The sequence below is a fragment of the Dermacentor silvarum genome, chromosome 1 (assembly GCF_013339745.2).
Source record: "Dermacentor silvarum isolate Dsil-2018 chromosome 1, BIME_Dsil_1.4, whole genome shotgun sequence".
Classification (NCBI taxonomy): Eukaryota; Metazoa; Arthropoda; class Arachnida; order Ixodida; family Ixodidae; genus Dermacentor; species Dermacentor silvarum.
In genome coordinates this window covers 223,576,415-223,597,894 of record NC_051154.1, presented here as the reverse complement: position 1 = coordinate 223,597,894, position 21,480 = coordinate 223,576,415, and the positions used below count along the sequence as shown (strand labels likewise).

Below are 21,480 nucleotides of genomic sequence, written 5' to 3'. Positions count from 1 at the left end.
CAAAACATTGTTTCTTTGTTATTATTCCTACAGCTTCTGCTTTACTTTTTGTTGCATTGCATAGCAACGGAAGCAAGTGTTAAGAAGCAGTATAATGAATAAAAAAATCTACGCATGAAGTAGTAAAAAGAACGAAAAAACATTGCCCCCTGCCGAGATTCGAACCTCGGTTTTTTGCGTGGGAAACAGACATTCTACCTCTGAGCCACGCTGGGCTGTGTGCTACCAATTGCAGCGCCCCAAGCGGCGTTACGGTCGTTTGGCTTCACTTTCCAATTGTAGGTCACTCTACTCGCACTGAGCAAGTACACGCAGCCGTCTACCTTACACTTAGTAAAACATTTTGAACCCGTTATTCAAACTTGCAACACGATTCCAATCAAAATAGCTTCAAGATGTATACGACACATTTTAAGTACTATTACTTTCATCAATGCTATTGCGGTTGACGCACTTTCTTGGCATACACAATTGTGTGCACAATATTTCAGGTGAATGTTACAGGGTGGGTCTTTAAGCAACAGTGTTAAGACTATGCTTACTCATGTTAGTGTTTTAATACCCTGTCAGTGTTAATGCTGTACGCCTGCTTGCATTCGCTTTCCTTTTGTAAAGTTTCCAAAGAGCTGAGAGGGATCCTTGATACACCAGAGATACATTGTGTCATTGTAATTAATGTGCTCTCAGTAGTATTTCTTTCAGTGCATCTCAAATGCATTAAAATTGTATGACTTGGGTATCAGCTATGATAGTATACATAATGTTAGACATGAAAATTTTCTCATTCACATGGGCCCTACAGAAAATGTGCAGTTGCTTTTTTTTTTGTTGTTGTTTTTTGTAAATTTATGTAATTACTGAACACTTTTTCTGTGGTAGCTTTGATAGAAACAAGCAAGGCAACTTTCATGTGCAGTGCATTCCACGTCACTCCCTAGGATGCACAGAACACATGCTGTGAGCCACAAAAGGGCCCAGGAAACATGTTGGAGTGTTACTATTCTAGAATCTAAACTAGATATTGAGAAATATTGCATCATTTTGAAAGGCTATAGCATAACCTGTCAAAACCCAAGCCGTCATAATGCTTTGTAACACGTAACCGCAGTCGCATGCTATCGTCAAAAAATCCTTTTCAAGCTCGGACACTTCTATATCTGAAAAGGTTAATAAAAAGGAAATGTCAGAATTTGCAAAAGTGTTGCCAAACAAGCATTTTTTTATTTTCTGCTGATATGTGGCGATAAGTTAAACTGTTAGGTTCCAGCATTCAGTGTTTACATGCTGTAGGTCAACACAGCTTTCTCGGTGAAGTAAACTTTCTTAACCTTAACGTGGCAAAATCGTACTTTTGAAACGAAACTTTCATTTAATCCCCAATTTCATTATGTTGAGGTTTTTGTGCTTCTTACTACAGTGAAGTAGCCTTTACACAAATTATGCTTATCTGTGGAGCCTAACTTTGTACATGTACTTAGCAATTTCCAAGTGCATTGTTTAAATTTTGTAGTGTTTCAGAATAAAAATGATAAAGTAGTTTTTGTGCCTGTGTTTGGCTACATGTTGCGTTCACTTTGAGGGGACTTATTGGCTATCTTTGACTATGGTGCTGTGAGTGGTTTGTGCGCTTAGCTGTGGCTTGTGTTGCCACCTAAATGTGGCTGTTTGTTTTACATTTTTAAAAGATGCAATTTTCTTAGATGCAAAATGTTATTAATCTTTGCATAATCAAGAATAATTGGGGTTACTTTACCACATATTTCTATTTTTGACAGAAATTATTTAAAAAAAATATGTTTTCATCCCAGCAAAGCAGGAAGTACTCGTACGTGGAGTTGTAAATGTACCTGCTGCAGTGGGTTATGTTGCAGTGTCATATTTGCAAGTTGTTTAGTTATAGTTGTACATTCATGGATGAAACTTAGAATGCATCTATCTGTAGAAATGAGCATATTTGTATATGTTATATGAAATCATCATGTTACTTTTCAAAGAAAATCAAATTGCCTACTGCCAAACAACTGAGTTGCACCATTTTTGCTGGCATAACCAAAGTCAGCAGCTTAGTTTTTTTGCCAAACATGCCGCTTGCTTAGGAGACTGTTCCTGACCGAAAGAATTGTCTTCCTCCTCTCCCAGATAAACACTAGTCAATGGAAGCTTTCCAGCTTTAGCAGGTAATGATGAGTAGCATTATTCTTGCATTTGAAAATATGCCTTTACAATGTGCTGCTGGCCTGTTTCCCCCCCCCCCCCCCTTTTTTTTTTTAAGGGAGCACTTTTGTGAATGTCTATGTAGTGAAGCTGTGAGTGCGACGCTTGCAGTGTTAACCTTTATGCTCTTGTAACACTTTTGGTGACTAACTTATGTTGTTGTGCAACCCTTGAATGTGTGTGGGCATCAGTTGCATAGTGTTGTTTCCTTGCGAGATTTCATGCAGTTTTGTTTGATTTTAGTCAGTTTTACACTGCTACTGTGTAGAGATTGTAGAAAGAACAGTGGTTTTATTGGGCTTTGCTGAAATCCGACATAATATTAAGTTGAGGATACTGTAATTTCTTGCTCATGCAGCACCTACTCACTATAGCACCCATTGTGATTATAATTTGTGTGGTCAGTAGCAAGGATTGCCTGAAAAGGTTATTGAAACTGCTTCGAAACTTTGGAAAGAACAGAAAGTATGTTATATGTGTGCCTCTCTCATTAGGCACATGTCTGTCCCTCTTAGAGCAGGCAGAGAATGTTTCAGTTCATATAAGTGGCACTGTCTTGTCAAGTTCAACGTGCATGATTGTTTCTTACTGAGTGTTGCATGTCTTTTTAGACCTGTAATGTCTGGGATGCATGGGCTTTGCATGTGTAATTTATAACATGTGCATGTCTATTCTGTGCTTGAATGTCTACAAGTTGGCCATGATTGTGAAAAAAAAATGTTACCAGAGCACTTTGCACAAGCAGTGCTGTTTACCATAACATATGGGCTTGTGGCAGTAGTACATTATAAAGTATTTTGCATTGTTTTATATTCTTTTTATTGATTTCCCTAATAAACACTTTTGGAGGTTTTCCTGTACCAAGTGTTTGCCATTACCACACAAGGTACATCATACTACATAGTCTCTTAAGCATGCAGGTAATCTGAAGGCACAGTCTTATGTGCAGTCACTGACTCTCCTCACATGATAGTAAGTACCCAAAATTTTTCTTATTGTCCTCATTTGAAACACATCGCAAGTACATGTTTCGACTGCCTCGCAACGCTGTAAATATTGTGCTAAGGCTTTCTTCTCCAACTTTGAAGAAAAGTGAAGTTTAAAGCTGTTTTTTGCATCCAGCATTCATCTAACCACATGGGGGTCCTTTAACTTACTACTGACTGGACTGTCAGAAGTGCGACCGACATGCGACTTCTGCTCTCTGCATGGATTTCTTCCCTTCCTTCTCTCTTGCCTGGCATTGTCACATGCATGCTACCTTGCATGGGGTGCTGCTGCGGTGATAATAATGAATTGCATGTTTGCTGCATGAAATGAACATTTAAAAGTTGTGGTAAGATATTTGTCACCTATTTATTTCACTACAAGTAAAAGTTGGGACACATGAAATCCTATCTTTGCTTGCTCCCGGGTAGATCAGGAAAAAAAAAAAAATAGTGGCTGCAATTTTATTACTGCTTGTTTGCTAATTTTGGTACAGGTTTAGCACGTAAGCGCTGTGCCCTTTGCTGGTTATAATTGCTCCTCATCACAAGTTTTCAATCCTGTTTGTGAGAATAGTACACCTATTTCGTAGGAGATACTGAAAGCTTCAGTTTTTGAGAATGGCTTGTTTGAAAGTGTTCCAAATAAGCAATAGCATTAGACTGTACATACACAGCTAGGAAAGCTGTCATTGAGAAGTAGAATTATTGCTCTGCTAGAACATTTCACTTCAGTCTTGCAAAGCTCAGACAATGTAGAATGTTAACCTTTTAATGACGGCATATATAAATACCAGGAAAAAAAATGTCATTTCTATCTAAATGTGCAAAACACATTGAGAATTAGGATCTCGATGTGGGCTTCACCCCAAGCCACCTATGGCTTTGTTTGGAAATTGTACAGACAGCTCTCGTCATGTGTGACACTACTGCAGCCAGAGATCTTGCCTCGGTCTGTCTCCTGTCACCGTGTTTTCAAAAGAAAGCAAGTTGCATGCCAAACTTCTATCTCATCCTGTGTTCCTGCTCTAAACGATCAAATCAAATGATGCTTGCTGCTTGTCATTCAGTATTCCCTGAAGACATTTAGCCAGATACTTTGTACTCAATACCAAAACTGTGCAAGAAAAAAAAAAAATCATTGTATGTTGCCTGTAGGCAAAATTCGTCAGTAAATGGTTACCTATAGAAGAGCATGCTCTTGTACTACATGAGAGCATAGTGTTAATAACAGTGCTGTGTTCATACTCCCAAATACCTTTGCACTACCAAAAGAAACAAAATTGAGGAACAGCACCCTTTTTTTCCCACTAAAAGAGTTGCCAGATATAATCAAGCAACATAATTTACAGATTTTTAAAAAGCAGGGACCACTTATTATTCTTTTGTTGCACATGTAGACGGCATTTCGTTTGGTTTAGCTTTGCATGGGGCCTCGTGGTAAAATGAGAAAGACCTAACATGCCGGTCAGCAGCACATTTGCTCACGTTATTGTCTGCAATTTTTTATTGAATTAAACAAAGTTGGATTGCAATTATTTATGAATGTGACCTATTTTGACATCGTTAGAAGTCAGTACACCACTTTATTGCATTCTTGTTCTCTGTGAGGTCTGCGTAGAACTGATTGCACTAAATCACCACTTTTGTATTAGCCGCTTTTGCTCACTACTACAACTGAAAAACAGCAGTGAAATTTAAGTGCAGTAGTGAGGACAACATATTGAATGTGCATGTTCACTTTTGTACTGTAGCAGTATCTGTTTCACTGTACCTGACGAACCAGTAAAAAAATTGACTGCTATGCAGTATGCTGTCATTTAAGTCATTGAATGATTTGATTGCAGGGCCTTTAGATGAAGAAGCAGCTGGCTATGTTCCACTATATGAAGACCATGGTGATGGAATTGTCATTCGGGCTCGACATTGCAGCGAGAACTCCAGCGCTTCCCAGGAGGGCAGCCAGGGTGGGAGGTCTACCAAGGAAGCACTGGCATCTTTCGGAGCCTTTGCCAGAATACCCGTTGAGGATCGTTCCAAGTATGAAAAGCTTTTGGATGATGTTGATGAAGACTATGCTCGAGGTGAATCCAGTCGCAAACACAAGCTAACTGGAGATGAGGACAAGGATTCTATTGGCTCTGCAAGTGACCTCCAGGCAAGGGTTGAGCTGAGTGAGGAAGAGGATACCGTGGAAGTTGGTCGGCAGAGGGCAAGCAAGAGGATTGATCCTAAGAAGGAACTTTTTGTAGTAAGCAAGCAGCCCTTAGTATCAGCAGATGGTGGTGCAAGAGCAATAGTTCCAGAGACGGTTAGCTTGCAGGCTCGTGGCTTTCAAGATATGTTTGTTGGGCATATGGAGGGTGATAAGCCACTGCTAGAGGATGAAGATCAACTTTCAGAGACAGAGATAAGGCCCGCTGCAGAAGAGGAGCAGCCTAGTGTCAGCAAGGTTCAGAAGAGCCTGCTTCCTCCGCCGAAGCGCGAGTCATTTCCGACGGAAGGAGCAGTAGCTAACAGGGATAGTGCTGATGTTTTCACGCAAGCTCCTTTCCGCAAGCCCAGGCCACCAAGAAAACTGTCCGAGCCTGCCAGGCCATCGGTGCATGCCACAAGCAGCTCCTCTGTAGTCCAACCATCAGTGTCTTCAGTGCCACCACTTGTGGTGCCACCACTTGCGGTGCCACCACTTGCGGTGCCAACTGCTGCAGCTGTTGCGACGCAGCAACACAGCTACACACGCTCAGCCTTTTCAGATTACAAGGTGGCAGCACAGGATTACCGTGCGGACTATCAGCGTCTCTCTGTGCATGCAAACTCGGAGAGCGAGCTGACCAGAGGACACTCTGAGGCAGATCTTTTTGGTTCAGCTCCATTCACACATCTGAATGCAACCCCTAATAACAAGGGCCTGTTCAAGGAAAGCGTGTCAGCAGTGCCACAACCATCAAGCCGCCATAACTCTGTGGTGTCAATGTCTGCGGCACCACAGCCCCATGCACCTACCATTCCAACACGTACACAGAGCCATCAAGACCTCTTTGGATCCACCCCGTTTGCTGTTGAAAGTACTAGTGGTTTGCGAGAAACAATGGAAACAACTCTGGCAACAGCAACTCGCACTGGCAATGTTGCTAAAGCTCTTCCTGATTCTCCTGAGAGCCCAATAAGCTCAGATGAGGAAGGCAGTTTGAGGAAGTTTCGCAAGGACAAAAAGCGTTATCAGCAGCTCAGGACGGAAGATGCAATTATGACTGAGGATCTGGTTGAAGGAGGCCGTCGAGTTGCAGCGCACCTCCGAACGTCAGCAAGTCGCAAGGACAAGCGGAAAACGGAGAAAGCAAGCAATGCATTCTCAAACCTCAGCTTTGAGGACATTGGCAGCGAGGAAGACACAGCAGCAAGCAGCTTTGTTACTGAGGTCCACTTCAGGACTTCTGCAGTGAGCAAATGAATGCTCTCTCTCACTTCCCTGTCAGCAGAAAGTGCAAGCTTATGAAGCAAGATGTGATAGTACTATTTGTACATTGCGATAATTATGTATTATTATTGTTACTATTGTGTTGGCAACACATTTATATATTATATACATATATATATAAATATATATATATATATACAAGCCCCACGTAATTCTATTAGAAAGAATGTTCTCATTTGTTTTCACTGTAATTGACAGATGAATGTGAGGTGACAGCTTGGAAATGCTGGCCAAAGGGTGTCAGCTTTTGTTTCTCATCTATGGTTTTAGCTTTCCTCCCCTTTTCACTCAAAATAAGGGTAGCATGCACGTCAATCAAAAAATCTCCCATCTTATAGCAGGAACAAGTGTTCTTGTGGACACTGGTGCTTTTGTTTTAAACACACACTGGCTCAGAGAACCTGTCAAGGTGTATGCTTGTTAGCCTAGTTTTCTTGTAGATTGTGATTTCCTGTCATTGGTGCTTGCTTTGTTGCGTGCCAACATGTGTGACTTGGGGAGCTGCACTTAACTGAATGGTAGGGTAGTGTCTTTCTGGAGCATGAGCCTGTTCATGCTGGCTGCTCTTTTTCAGAGCTACTTCATCCTGTTTGTCTGCTGCAGAGGAGCGATGTTGAGTGATGTTATTTATTTCTGCCAAGGGTGGACACGCATGTAGCACTAATTTAAAAGTTGCAATCCTTAGCAAGGTAGCAAAAAAATAGTGTTGATTGTTGTACTGCAGATTCAGTTCCCAGATAGCATGATAATATGCCATTGTCATGTGCACTCAAGTCAGTGATGGTGTCACATGTTTATGCTCTTCTTTATGCTCTATGTTAAAAGCAGCATTTGGCTGCTTTCAACACCTGTCAGACAATTTGCCTGTTCAGGCCATGCAGCCTTTTGGAAGAGTGGAAGTTGTGTTTCAGTCTATGCTTTAATTTCAAAGATGCAATTCACTGCACATCTGATTGACTTTATTGAGTATTCTTTTTTTTTTTTTTTTTCAAATGGTTGGTAATGAATTGCTTGCTTCTTACAGCTATTACTGCAGCCTAGACTTTCTCTTTGAAATGAATGGCAGAGACATAGGATGTTGAAGATTATATCTACTAAAACAAAGGTCAGTCTAAGAGTCTACATATATTAGGAAAACACTTCCTCTATGTTTTATAGATTAGTTGTAGGTATTTAATAAAAAAGTGCTAACCAACAGCCTTGGTGTGTTGAAGTCCTTATTTATGCCCACTTTGCAGGCACATTCACAGACACTTGTGAATTTGCTGTGCTAGAATTCTTTCTGTTTCCAAACAAACTGTAGATGTCAGAATAAAGTACTACCAAATGATGTTACCTCATGGCACGTGAGGTTGTCAAAAATCAAGACCGGTTTAGGTATGAGAAAGGAAAACTGAATACCTTGTGTTGGGTTCTTCATGCTGTGCCCACTATTAAAAGGTCTAGATTAAGACATGGGTTCTGCGAAGGCACTTTAGTTTGATGCAACTGATAAAACTAGACACTCATGGGCAGTTACTTAGTGAAGTGACTAAGCTCATACGTGTATGTGAAAAGCTTTTAGTTGCCTTTTTTGTTTGCTTAATTTATTATGAATAACCGAGAGATTATGTAAATGTCTCATAAAAATCTGAACTGCGGAAATGCAGCTGATTGATTTTAACACCCTAAAGTAATGCAGAGGAGTTGAGTTCACCCAAAGCCCTGTCTGATTCTGGTCTGATTGCACCTCCATGGGAATGTAGAGGTGAAATAAAACCTGCAACATCATGTGCCACAGCACAATGCCATAGCCACTGTGCTGAATAGACAGCATTTTTCTTTGGGCGGAGCAATGGTTCAAATATTTGACATCATGCAGATTTATGATATCACTTAAATTGGGCTTGGGCACACTTTTCCTTCTCGAGTATTGATACCATGGTAATTTCTGTTTGATGTTCTCTGGTGCCAACACAGGAGCGGGGCATCTACAAAGGAAACGGTTCACTTCTCTCGCCGCCAATTTGCATGCCGTGCAGATCTCGCTACTTAGAGGTGTGACGAAAATTCAGTGGCCAAAAAAAGTTCCAGCCAACTCTAGAATTTTCTGGAAGATTTATGAATTCGGACTTGCATCAAGTTTTAGGAAAAATACTGTTCACAAAAAATTTTTGCTGGTTAGTCTCCCAACATTCCTTACGAAGTCTTCTGATGGTGAAAGGACACCAGAGAGGTACTTGCTTTGAGCAAGTTTATACAGACAAGTTCTTGCACGCAAAATTGATAATCGATGGGGCGAAATGCGAAAACACCCGTGTACTTAGATTTAGGTGCACGTTAAAAAAAACCCAGGTGGTCCAAATTTCCTTAGTCCCCCACTACAGCGTGCCTCATAATCAGATCGTGGTTTTGGCACGTAAAACCCCATAATTTTTTTTTGCAAAATTGATAACAGCAAAGTAGCTGAAAAAAGGCAGTGATCTGAAAATGGTGTTGAAATGGTGTTGCAAACCTGGCAAACTGCTGTTTACCAGGTTTGCTGCTGCTTGTGCACTGCATCATTCATCGTTAATAAAATGTGTGTGTATCCCACAAAAGGTGTGCTCTCAAGGCAGGCGTTTAAAAAAAAAATGTGTGCTATACATGCCCTCAGTGTTGTCAGGTATGCATAAATGTTGAAATGGATTTGTTAGTGTATGGCTAACAAATTGGAATCGGCAAGACATGAGCGTAAAGGAGTACTGACACGAAAATATTCAACTTTCTTTGCTTTTTTAGGTAACTGTTGACTCCATGATTACGTATGACGCGTTGCTTTACTAGTGCAAATGAGCATTTCAACTCTTTCAAAGCACTACTTGCAGACAACTTTCTGTGACAATGAAGGGAAAGCTACAGAGGCGAAGTGCGCACAAGTGAGAGCACTTCTGAATAGAGCCTCGCGTTTAAATCCACGTTGGTTTAGGCTGGGGAGGAGAAAACAAACAGCGACAAAAAGTGAAGTAATCGTGAGCCATTAAAATCTCCCACAGAATGTGGTCTTTTCTTTTGTTGCCTGGGAGTTTACATGCAAGCATCGACTTGCATGTAGGCTCTCTACTGTCGCCCTTTGATTCTTCATGATACATTCACAAGTCTAGATTTATAAAAGTGCTTGTAGACATGTTCGCTCATTTCTAAGCATCAATGCACATTTCAATCGTCTCGGAGTGCTAGCTGCCATGAGTGGTGAGTGGTAAAACTGAGAAACATGCATTACAAGCTTGTGCCTGCGGCCTAACAATTAGATCATTGAGCTATGGTGCCTAGGGATATTTGTTCAAATCCCACCTATGGACATAGTACTTTTTATTATTATTATTATTATTATTATTATTATTATTAAACTGCAGCTAGTGTTAAACCCCTGCTGAGCTTGCGCTGCTGAGCACGAGATCGCGGGATCGAATCCCGGCCGCGGCGGCCGCATTTCGATGGAGGCGAAATGCAAAAACGCCCGTGTGCTTGCGTTGTAGTGCACGTTAAAGAACCCCAGGTGGTCGAAATTCATCCGGAGCCCTCCACTACGGCGTGCCTCATAATCAGAAGTGGTTTTGGCACGTAAAACCCCAGAAAGAAGAAACCCCTGCTGAGCCTACTTGGAAAGCACCTAGCTGACTGATGGACCCCAGCAAAGGCCCGGAGAGATAGGCAAAAAAAAGCTTTAAAAACTGGAGCTATGGATATGACGTTCAACTTTGTGTAAATTGCACATTACGAGCATTGCAACAAAATGTGCAGTGAAAGCAAATCTGTGCATATGATGGAGTGATGCATGTGTACGTTAATTTTGAATAATGTGCAGCATTCCTATGGCCATTTTGTAGCCATTTATATGGCATAAGACTTTTATTCATCAGCACTGTGCTTGCACAGTTCAATGTGGTAAGAGTTATACCCTCGTCGCATGCACCTTTAAAAATCATCAAAACCTAAAACATTTAAATCCAGGAGCCCCATTGGATCCCTTCCCTCAGCTTATGCAAAGCAGCCAAATGTGGCTTACAGCTTTCAGTGGCTTTCTTGGTAAGGTTGCATGCGACTTTGCCATGGAAGTAAGAGCTTTAATTTTTGAAGCACACCGACAAGTGTCAGCTGCAGTAATTTACGAATAAATAGAATACCATTGCTGCTTTCTCTGAGCATTTTTATTTTGCAAACCAGTGCCTGCATTTTGCATGAAAAGAGGAGAGGTTAGCCAGGAGAGCATGTCCCTATAGACTGCTACTCCTCTCTGGGGTAAGGGGAAATGGGAGATGGCAGGTGACAGTGCTATCGTGCAATGAGTTGTATACACGTCCAATGTGCAATGAGTTGTATACACGTCCAATATGCCGATGTGTACTATACTTGCACAACACAGGAGTGATGTGTCCCCTGGGATGTCCAAGCATGAAATAATTACATCTGGTCACATGACAACAGGTGTGTGCTCCAAAGATATGTTTCTGCTGCTTTCATTCATTGCCTTTGTTACTACACAAATATTAGGTATTAGGTTGCTGACCTTGTTCTCAACAATAACTTGCATGCAGACTCGTGGAGCATTCTCTGAGCAAAGTGTGCCATGAAGGAAACAAAGTTCCAATGAATGGCACTGTGAAAGGTGCTGTTTTTGAGGTCATGAGCACAGAGTGTTTTATAACACTTTTTTGTTGCAAGATAACTTCTGATTATGAGTGGGGAGTATTTTGTTACCAGAAAAGTATGCTATTGACTTAGCATTCAGAGCTCAGTAAACAAAATCAAAATTTTCAGGCACATACAATAGGTCTATGTAATTATACTGTCACTATGACTTCATGTCTCAAAGGGCTGATGCTGCACTTCTTACAGCAGTGCTTAGAATTGTTGCACTAATGCAACCAAGTAAGGAACAAATGTCACAAGTACAATTCAGTCCCATCTCCTGCCCAATTTTTTTTTTTTCTCCCCCGGTCTTTTGCTGGTCTTAATTTGTTACTCGTACATGAAACTGTCACTGAATGGGCATGTCTTATGAGCTCTACAGCTGCAAGGGAAAAAGGCACATCGTGAGCAGTGATGAGTGAGCAGAGTTAAATTGGAGGAGCTGCACGACTCTACTGTGATTCTGGGAGCTATGTATATAGTACTAGTTTCAAGAGTAGCAAGAGACAACTCTAACTAAAATTTTTATAGAAAAAAACCATGCATACATTCTTTGTTAGCAAAAGTGTGACTTGCATGGCACTGACATTCACTAGAGCATTTCATGTCTACCTAAACATCACTCAAATGTTAACAGCGGCTTGAATATGCCAATCATGGGAAGCCGACCTGAGAATGTACTGATTGCACGAACGCAGTGCTCATAAATCTGTCTATCACTGGAAACAGCTTCTAAACATTCCAGAGCGGTTTCCAATTGTAGACATATTTGCTAGCATTTTCATGCCACTTTATGTTGTATAGCGGTCGTCTACATGTAGTACATCATGGGCATGCACTGCTTTACGTCTGCTTTTAAAAGTGCAATTTTCATCGATGCAACAATATTTAAGGGTTAGTTTGTTTATGATTTGCCTTTCCACCCACTGTGGTAGGTCAGCGGCGATGGCATTCTGCAGCCAAGAGTAAGGTCGTGGGTTTTTGCTACAGCAGCTGTGTTCTGAACAGGTGGAGTGTGAAAGTGTTGATGTACTTCGATCCATATGCTCGTCAAAGAACCCCTATGTGTCAAATTAATTCTGCAGATCTTTTGATTCACTGTGGTGTCCTTAATTAATAGCCCACCATGATGCTCTGGGAGATTAAGCCCCACTAATCAGACCTTTACTATTGCTTCCCCCCCCCCCCCCCCCCCCTAATTTGTATGTGGGTACTTGCAAGCACATGTGGGAAAAACAAGAAATGGTTGTTCAGTAGTTCTCCATCTGCTGCAGTGCTTATGGAACTCTGTTGCTGAGCACAAAGCTGCAGGTTCAATTCCTGGCCACAATGGACACATTGCAATGGAGGTAGAATGCAAAAACACTTTGTGTATGTTAACTTTAGGTCATGTGTGGTGCCACTGTGCTGCTGGCTGTTTCTCTCCTATGCTCAAATTATCAATTACCTGATCATAACCGACAAGCTTGCCTTTATTTCACTTCAAGCATTAGTCATGCAGCAGTACAGTGGTAGTCAATGCTGTTTCTTTGCAGCTAGACCACAATTGTACCTGTCATCCCTTATTTTAGCTCAGGCTGTCCATAACTGCATAAAGCAGTGTTCTATGACATCAATACAAGAGCATCAAAAGCAAATGCTATGCACTGTTACATTTTCCAGCATGTAGCTTTACAAGAAGGTTGGTGCTGCAACATTATCGCTAATCACTATGGTGCAAAAAAAACAAAAAAAAAAAAAAAAACATGGCTATGATGATATTTTCTAATGTGGCTTATAGCACCAGTGGGAAAAGTGTTTCACCAGATGTTGCTTTCACACGAACTGTGTTCTACCAAGATATCTGAGCTGTATAAATAAGAATTGCCTCAGAACTTTTCCCATCACCTTGAATTTGTCCCAAACCCCATAGGAATGAAGTGGGCATTGTGTTGAAGGTGGTATCATGAAACATCTTTTACATGGAATACTGATGCTCATCCGGATCAATTTTTGGCATAGTCCTGCTTAAAAGTGCCATGAGAACATACAGGTAACTGTGTTGCAGGTCCATATGCCAAGCTTTTATAGAGGACATGCAGAGTGCATTCTATTAAACCAAATCAAAAGACTACTTTTCGAAGTTTCTAAATGTTAAGTTTGCTTTTCTAGTACTCATTTAATACTACATTGGCTGAATGTTAAACAGTGGTTGTATTTGGCTGAACAGCAAAGCAGCAGCAGCGGCAAATGCTGACATTGTATCCTTTTTACACTACGCTGAGCATATCTGCCAGATACACAATCACTTTGGCATCTACAAAGGTGGCATACAAAAAAAAAAAAGTGGGGAAAAATGCCAATATACATTAAGGCACTGTACTAAAGAGCAAATTGTACAGCAGTCTGTAAAAAGATTAAAATATGCATATGAGCCAATACAGTTGGAAACTGCCACGAGGCCACCAGAAGAAGCTTTGAATGCATATTGTGCAACACAAAGGTATGCATAATTTCACAGAAAAATATTCAAGGTATGACCATGCCAAACAGTAACTTGAAATACAACAATTCTGAAACAAGCCATGCATGTCATAATAATGTGAAAATGGCACAATTTACATGGAAAAATATTTTCTGCATGCTTTAACAGCTACGTCTGTCTGCGTACCTGTTGGGTGTTACTGCAAGCAGACAAAAAAATTTGCAACTATTTGATATCAGCACCGCAAGAGGTACATGAAGCCAATGTAGTCTAAGAACGTTGAATGAAGCAACAGGTATGATAAGCATTCTTTGGACATTTCACACCGATTTGAATGCCAAGGTAAAAGCAACCTGCCAAAAATGTACCTGCAGAAGTGCGACTTGCATGACATATTTTCACAGCAAGTTCAAGGTAGATTCAGTGATAAAATTCTTTTGGGTTAAAAGGAATACCGTAATTATTAACAGAAATAAGTTCGCAGCACAAAACGTACAATGCAAAGGCACGGAAGAGGAAAATATTGACAGCTAACGGCAAATATTCTGTAACTGCAGTGCACTGCAATGGTAGATAAGTTGGTATGCAACTAAGGAACAATCTCTCTTTCTCAACACTCAACTTACTGACTTTCAGGTGCAAAGTTCCCATGCCGTTTCTACTGTTTGCTTTCGTGATTCATGGTTATTTACAGCTTGCCATGCAAAGCATCGTATGTGGAGCAGTGACAATCCACAAAACTTCTATGTGTGTCTAGATTGAGCAAAGAAGAAATTGAGAACAATGGGAATACTACTGAGCAGTCAAAATGCTCCAAATAGAAAAACAGCTTTCTACAACCACACCTGATGACACTATATTTGCTTGAGCATCCTTGCAGAAAGTGACAAGTGTTAGGTTAGATTGGATGCTGCCACTCATCAAAATCATAGTGATTGCATTTTTTTCCGTACATCTTTGCTATGGGTTGCATGGCTGCCTATGAACAATGTTCTCTACATATGCATTTTGTCATTCTACAGCACAATTCATCAAAATGGTAACTCCTTTGTTTCAAATTCACTTTGCTCAATTCATTATTTGAAAGTTTCAAATAGTTGTGCAGTCCATGCTTACAAGTTGGAATCACTTGGTGCACCCCGTCAGCCAAATGCTGACAAGAAATTTTGCTGCTTACTCTGCAGCTAATGCTATCAGCAACAAGAGCCTTGTTTTCAACTGTTACTTCAACAAGTGGGTGCCTCGAATTATTCTCAGAAGCACAACCTTTTCAGGTAATGAGGTCCCAACTACTTTTTCCTTTGGCACAAGGCACAGCTTTTTTATTCACCACTGTTGAATGAAATTTTTCCACAAGGTGGGGATGAAGCACACAAGGACACTTCATAGGCACTTCTGAGTAACCTTGCTGTTGATAAGAACAAAGAAGCCGTAGCAAAATACATCACCCTCCCCCCCCCCCTTTTTTTTTACGTCTTGTAACAAAAATATCACAAAGCTGCCATCATCACAGTCGGAGATATATGCCCTTCTGATACATGAATGAGGAAAGTCGAAGATGGAGCAATTTCCTAATCAGAAGAATTCAGGAGGCCCAGGGTAAGCAAGCTCCTTCTGCAATATGACTAGTCTTGTACACAGATGTGGTTCTCATCACCACCAGCAGACTTCCCCTTTGGCTGCACAATGTCTGTAAATGAAGAGCACTTTGTTCCAGTCACTAATGAGGCACGAGAGAGAAAGTCAGTCACTTCTGCTTGTCCTTAGGTCTCTGGTGGGTACACTTGGCATTCACCGACACCAGTTCGCCAGCCCTTGGCCCAGTGATGAATATGCCTGTAAGTGCATTGCCGTAGACGCACCCAGTGTCAAGTCCCGTACAGTGGCGCCACTTCTGGAGCTTGCGCTTGGCATCATGGCCAAAGATGACATGATGTGGCCCATTCCACACCTGGCCCCAGGGCTCAGCATGTTCTTCATCCTTGCATGTGGCCCTGATGCCACCCTTCTCCCAGAAATCATCAATAATGACATTTCGCATGGTGACCATGTCGACCAACGATGTGCTTAGTCCTTGGTCGGGAACAAGACCGGCGTGCACAATGACAGTGTTGAGGCTTGGCATAAGCAAAGTGTAGGGAAGCTGCTCAAGGAAGCGAACTTGGCATACTGTGAGCTGTTTAATCCAATTATTCTCCGCAGGGAGAGCATACATCGGGTTGCGTGAGGCGTAGTACTCCCTGAGCACCACCTAGGAGGGAGATAAAGGGAATGGAATGTTGTATAGCAAGGTGAAAGTTTCAGCTAAATTCAATAGTAGCCAATACCTGTGGCTTTTTTTTTTTTTTTTCCATACTTGAAGCATCTGCTTGAAAAACAGGCACAGTCCCTATACACTTGCAAGCGTTTGTGCTGTACTTGTATGCAACAGTATTTACTACCGAACACCCCGGCACTATATATTACTTTTGCTGCCTGTACAATTAGTGCAAGAAATTATAAAATATACCTCAATATACCTCCTCTGCTTATCAGCCAACTCAATTCCAAGCAACAAATGTGTCCTGTACAGATGCACCGTAATACATGCTCTAAGTAGAAACCTGATGTGACCAGGGCCGATATAACATAAAAGTATTCCAATCAGTTTTTATTCCAAATTGGCCATTAGCCCTTCCCGATAGGTCAGAATGGTTTCGAGTCCAGTCCATATGGGCAGGCACCACGCTCAAATGGGCAGAGCCCGAACCATTTTGAGCTATCACGGAGGGCTAATGGCCAATTTGGAATAAAAACAGATTGGAATAGTTTTATGTTATACTGGCACAGTCTACATTAGGACTGGGCATTGTCTAAAATTTTAAACCAAATTACAGTCAAATTTTGATATAATGAAAATGGATATAATTAATTATTTGATATAAAAAAGTAAAGCTAAGCAATTCTCACATATTTATATTGAATATAACGAAGGTATTTTCATGTCGTATGCGACTTTCCGTTATAATGAGGTTTGACTGTGATTTCATTAATCACACTTTTGGATTTACAAATGTGATCTAAAATATAAACAAAATTGGTGATTTGTATATAAATTTTGCATCAAAAACAAACCATGCTACTCATAGGCGCAGACTACAGGGGGGCTCCGGGGCTCGAGCCCCCTCCGGAGTTTTCCCGGGAGGCGGAGCGCACCCCCGTCCCTTAAGTGTCTTTACTGGAGCTCTGTTACCCACATAAATTGAGGATTCTTTTGCGTTGCCTCTACCTTTTCTCTTTTGTTGCGGCTAAAAGCTTACGGCATCATTGTTGGCATGGGTGTACACAGCTTTTAATTGATACTTTCGCTTTATTTCGGCAAATCCTGACAAATAGGAGGACATGCGAAAGCACCAGCAGTGGCTACCTCATCCGTGTTTCTGCACTTCAACATTTTTTTTTTATTTCCGCTGAGAACCCCATGCACGACACAATATATTTAAATATATACACAGGACAAAGTTTATTATATTTTTTAAAGAGAAGGAGGTAGCCAACTAAAGGTAGCCTATGCTTAGAGAATGAATATGTTGATGTATGTTATCTCACTTCAAATTACTTTGCGTTCTTTTTTGACCCTGAAAAAAATCTGCAGACTTAAGTCACCCCTTTGGCAGAGTCTTCTATCAACGGTGTCCCAATATTGATGCTTTTTCCAGTAGGCAATGGTAACGACTGGCGACAAAAAAAAAAAAAAAAAAAACTCTTCTAATTATTTACAACTTTTACGCATTAGGGATGGAAAAATGGCCTCTTGCAAGCAGAGGCCATAAATACTGGGTGTTTCAGCAAACACTTTCAAAAAATGTTTAAAGGTTGCCAGTGGCAGATAGCACAATTCTAGTTCATGAGCTGGTCTACTCAAGAGGCGGACATTACTTGCACAAAAAATTGAAATGGATAATTGACTAATTAAGAAAATTTCACCAATTAGGTTTGAACATAATAACCTACCATGTTGCAATGTACAAATTCTAGCCGTGCATATATATATATATATATATATATATATAATTCTAGCCATGGATATATATATTTATATATATGTATATACATATATAAACCTACCCATGTATATATACAGGGTGTTTCAGCAAACACTTTCAAAATTTATTTAAGGCTGCATGTGGCAGATAGCCCAATTCTAGTTAATGAGCTGGTCTACTCGAAGAGGCGGACATTACTTGCACAAAAAATTGAAATGCATAATCAACGAATTAACAAAAATTAACTAATTAAGTTTTAAACTAATTACCTGATGGCCCATATTGCAATTTACAAATTGTAGCCGTGGAGTTCGCAAGGTGGATCCACTTGAAACGAATTCTCGGAATGACACCAGTTTCGAGATATTAATTCCCGAACTTTGCGGAGAAATGCATTGGTGTTCCAGTTAATCTTGTGTTTCAATGCATAAAGTGACATTTTGTTAAGAACCTAACTGGAATGCCAATGCATTTCTCTGCAAAGTTCAGGAATTAATATCTCGAAACTGGTGTCATCCCGAGAATTCGTTCCAAGTGGGGATTGCCTTGCAAACTCCACGGCTACAATTTGTAAATTGCAATATGGGCCATCAGGTAATTAGTCAAAAACTTAATTAGTGAATTTCTGTTAATTATTCGATTATGCATTTCAATTTCTTGTGCAAGTAACGTTCGCCTCGTCGAGTAGACCAGCTCATTAACTAGAATTGGGCTATCTGCCCCAGGCAACCGTTAAGAATTTTTGAGTGTTCGCTGAAATATCCTGTATATATATACATGGGTAGGTTTCGGAAAGCTGGTCGGCCCCCCCTCCCAGAAAGATGAAAACTCTCCGCCTATGATGCTACTTGAATGGACAGTTGCCTGACAGCAACACTCTGAGAGTGAATATATCGAGCATATTAAGTTCACACGTATATAATTATTGGTCCAGCTTTCAAAGCAACGAAGCTTGCTAACATAGTAGAGTGTTCTGTCGCTTAATAACAGTCAGGCAAGCTGCACTGAAGAGGTGCTGGCATGGCATGGGATTTTTGCTCTGCTGCCCGAAATGCAGCAAGCATGGGTGGCTACTGTCTCGAGCAACCCACAGGCGTAGCCTTAGAAGGCACATTAAAGCTCAATTTGCTGCCCTCTTCCTTGCTACTCTGCAAGTGAAGTACTGAGCAAAGGTATGCACTGATGCTTATTTTTCTTGTGATCTCAACTAATTAATCACAATAAGAAAACTTAATTGTGATTAAAGCATTAATTCCTTAACCAAAAGGTTATTTATCAATCGCCCAGTCCTAGTCTGTATGCATGATGCACTTTAAATTGAACTAGACATACGCCAAACAAACTGAGCTGATGCATGACTCTATAGATTGATGCTAGGCATCATTATAGCGCAGCTATATCGCAGAACCACATTTCATTCACCTTAGAGTCAATTTATGCAAGGGCACATGAGCAACAGCAATATGCTACACCAGATGAATTACGCTAACACTTAGCAATGTCACCAGAAAACTCGAGCCTCAAACACAGATGTAGAAATGGGAGAGCTTTTTGGCAACGACTTTTGAGTAATAGTTACTCTCTGTACATTCCAAGAGAAGCTGGCAATCAAGAGGTTCTTAGTATGACTCGCCTACCTTTGACGATGGTGACGAAATGTCTAAAAATTATGGAGCTTTGGCTTGCTTTTCAAGGTGGATAGACGATAGGATTAAGTACATGCGGACAAAGAGGGTGCTCCCATGGATAGCATCTACAACCAGTGTAGGAGACCCGACTCCCTGGTAAAAACCAAGAGAAAGGTCCATGGCTGCATGATGTTACTCTCGACTAAAACGCCTGCATACTGCTCTCGTCCGCCAATGAAGCGAATTCACTCTTGACCAACCAGCAGCTGAATCCACTCCCCACAGCCTGAAATCGCTTCCCGTCGAAAGTATCTTGTGCAAGTCACAGATAACCCATACTTAATTGCCATGAAACGGCACAATGTTGGGAATGCTACTACGTATGGCAGAGCAGGGTCAATCAAGCTTACCTAAATATGTGAACAAGTCATTTTCACTGAAGAGCTGTTGCCTGGGGTAGTAGTGTTGCTTGTGTTCAAAAATGGGAGAAATAGTTTATTTGAATAAGCCATATCATGGCACTTGAGAATGCAGTGCCCACAATATGACTTCAACAAATCAATATTTTTTCCCTACCGCTCTGCACAGCAGGTCTTGTGAGAACATCTTGTCCACAATTTAGATCAGTTTAAATCAGGCAGTTTAAATCCTCATTAAGTCTGCGTAGAACCTTTCCAGCGCATGAAAGGTCAAGGCATGCTGGAATGTGCAATGTTGGAACACTGCTTGGAATGAAGCATGCTTGAAAATGACGTGAAGCAGCGCTCTATCTGCATTGATTCGTCCGCGTGACAGGGACATTGTGCCTGAATCATCGAGCTATCTGCCAGCGCAAACACACACACACAAGCAAACATTGCAACAACGATGTGTTGCACTAGACGACGTACCTCGTCGTGATTGCCACGGACGGCGTGACACGAAGAGCGGTGGTTGATAAGAAACTCGAGAACATCTTCGCTTCTCGGTCCCTTGTTGACAAGATCGCCAACGAACAACTTGAGTGTGTCCTTCTCCCTGGCTTTGGCCACGGCAAGGAGATCCATGAGCTCTTCGTAACAACCGTGCACGTCGCCGACGACGAAAACTTGCTTAAAAGACTCAATGTACTCTGGTGTGAGAGTTTTGTGGATCTCAGAAGGCAAGGCAAAACCGAATGGGTGCTTGCGGCTCACCGGTTCGCGTAAGTAGGACCTCGCCGTGTACAAGAGTACGGATAATAACGCTCCCATTTTTGAATGGCTTCTCGGCGAATTTCTGAAGGAACCGCTCATTCACTGATAACGATCACAAAGCTTACACGCCATGCACTTTACACAATCTCACATGCGCACAGTTACCCTGCTCCTACGCTGGAACCATGATAGAGAACATGCGGGCGCATGCATGGAATAGCTCATGCACAACCACGTACCACGTACTTGACTCGCTGGGCTGTAGCCAATCAGAGCAGAATGCGCGTCGTCTTCTGCATCAGCAGACAAAAAGCGCCTGACTCCTGACTTCGCACTTAGTGGCTGCATTTATGCCCTTGCCTGAAACTAAACGCCAATGTACGAGTTTCCATTCATCAACAAATCTAGACAAAATGCAGCGAAATACATAGCGAATGCGCGGTGCACGAAGACAACCTTTAAATGCGTATAACACAGCGCAGAGTCTGACAGCCCGCATCATCCGTAAGATATTTTTATATTCTTGGAAGATTAGCTCACCTTTCTCTGTGACACATGGTCACGTCAGCACTTCGTTACTGTCTTTGCAGCAAATATTCGCTATCGTCGCTGTATCAGCGCCGACAGTCGCAGACAAAATGGCGCCACGCGTTTGCAACGCCAGCCTTTGCAACGCCAGCCTGCTTGTTTGTCGTCTGCTGCCTACACTCAACGAAACCGCAGTGTAGAAAGTGTAGTTTTCATGCTACACTAAAGGTATAAAAAATGAATTCGTGTAGGTGGACGCAGCTACACTTTTCTACACCAAGTAAAAAAAATGGCGACTTCCTACGTGTAGGTAAAAAAAAAGTAGCCCT

At 41.4% G+C, this 21,480-nt stretch overlaps 2 protein-coding genes across 5 annotated transcripts in view; one reads left to right on the top strand and one right to left on the bottom strand.

The window, feature by feature from the left end:
* The window catches only part of LOC119436817 (AP2-associated protein kinase 1-like), a 120,323-nt gene extending 112,445 nt beyond the window's left edge, over window positions 1-7,878 (top strand). For 3 of the 4 annotated variants that reach the window (XM_049660000.1, XM_049659998.1, XM_049659999.1), the window contains one exon: window positions 5,048-7,878. In XM_049660000.1, coding sequence (XP_049515957.1) covers window positions 5,048-6,654 — 1,607 coding nt within the window. In that variant the 3' untranslated portion in view covers window positions 6,655-7,878. Of the gene's footprint in view, window positions 1-2,139; window positions 2,178-5,047 lie in introns of all 4 variants that reach the window. The other variant, XM_037703807.2, reaches the window with a different exon arrangement.
* Window positions 7,879-13,505: 5,627 nt separating this feature from the next.
* On the bottom strand, window positions 13,506-20,883 carry LOC119436816 (bis(5'-nucleosyl)-tetraphosphatase PrpE [asymmetrical]). The gene is made up of 2 exons (XM_037703803.2): window positions 20,339-20,883; window positions 13,506-16,046 (listed from the first exon to the last, which is right to left on the bottom strand). The coding sequence occupies exons 1-2, from the start codon at window positions 20,720-20,722 to the stop codon at window positions 15,543-15,545; spliced, it is 888 nt and encodes a 295-aa protein (XP_037559731.1). The 5' UTR covers window positions 20,723-20,883; the 3' UTR covers window positions 13,506-15,542.
* Window positions 20,884-21,480: the final 597 nt, after the last annotated feature.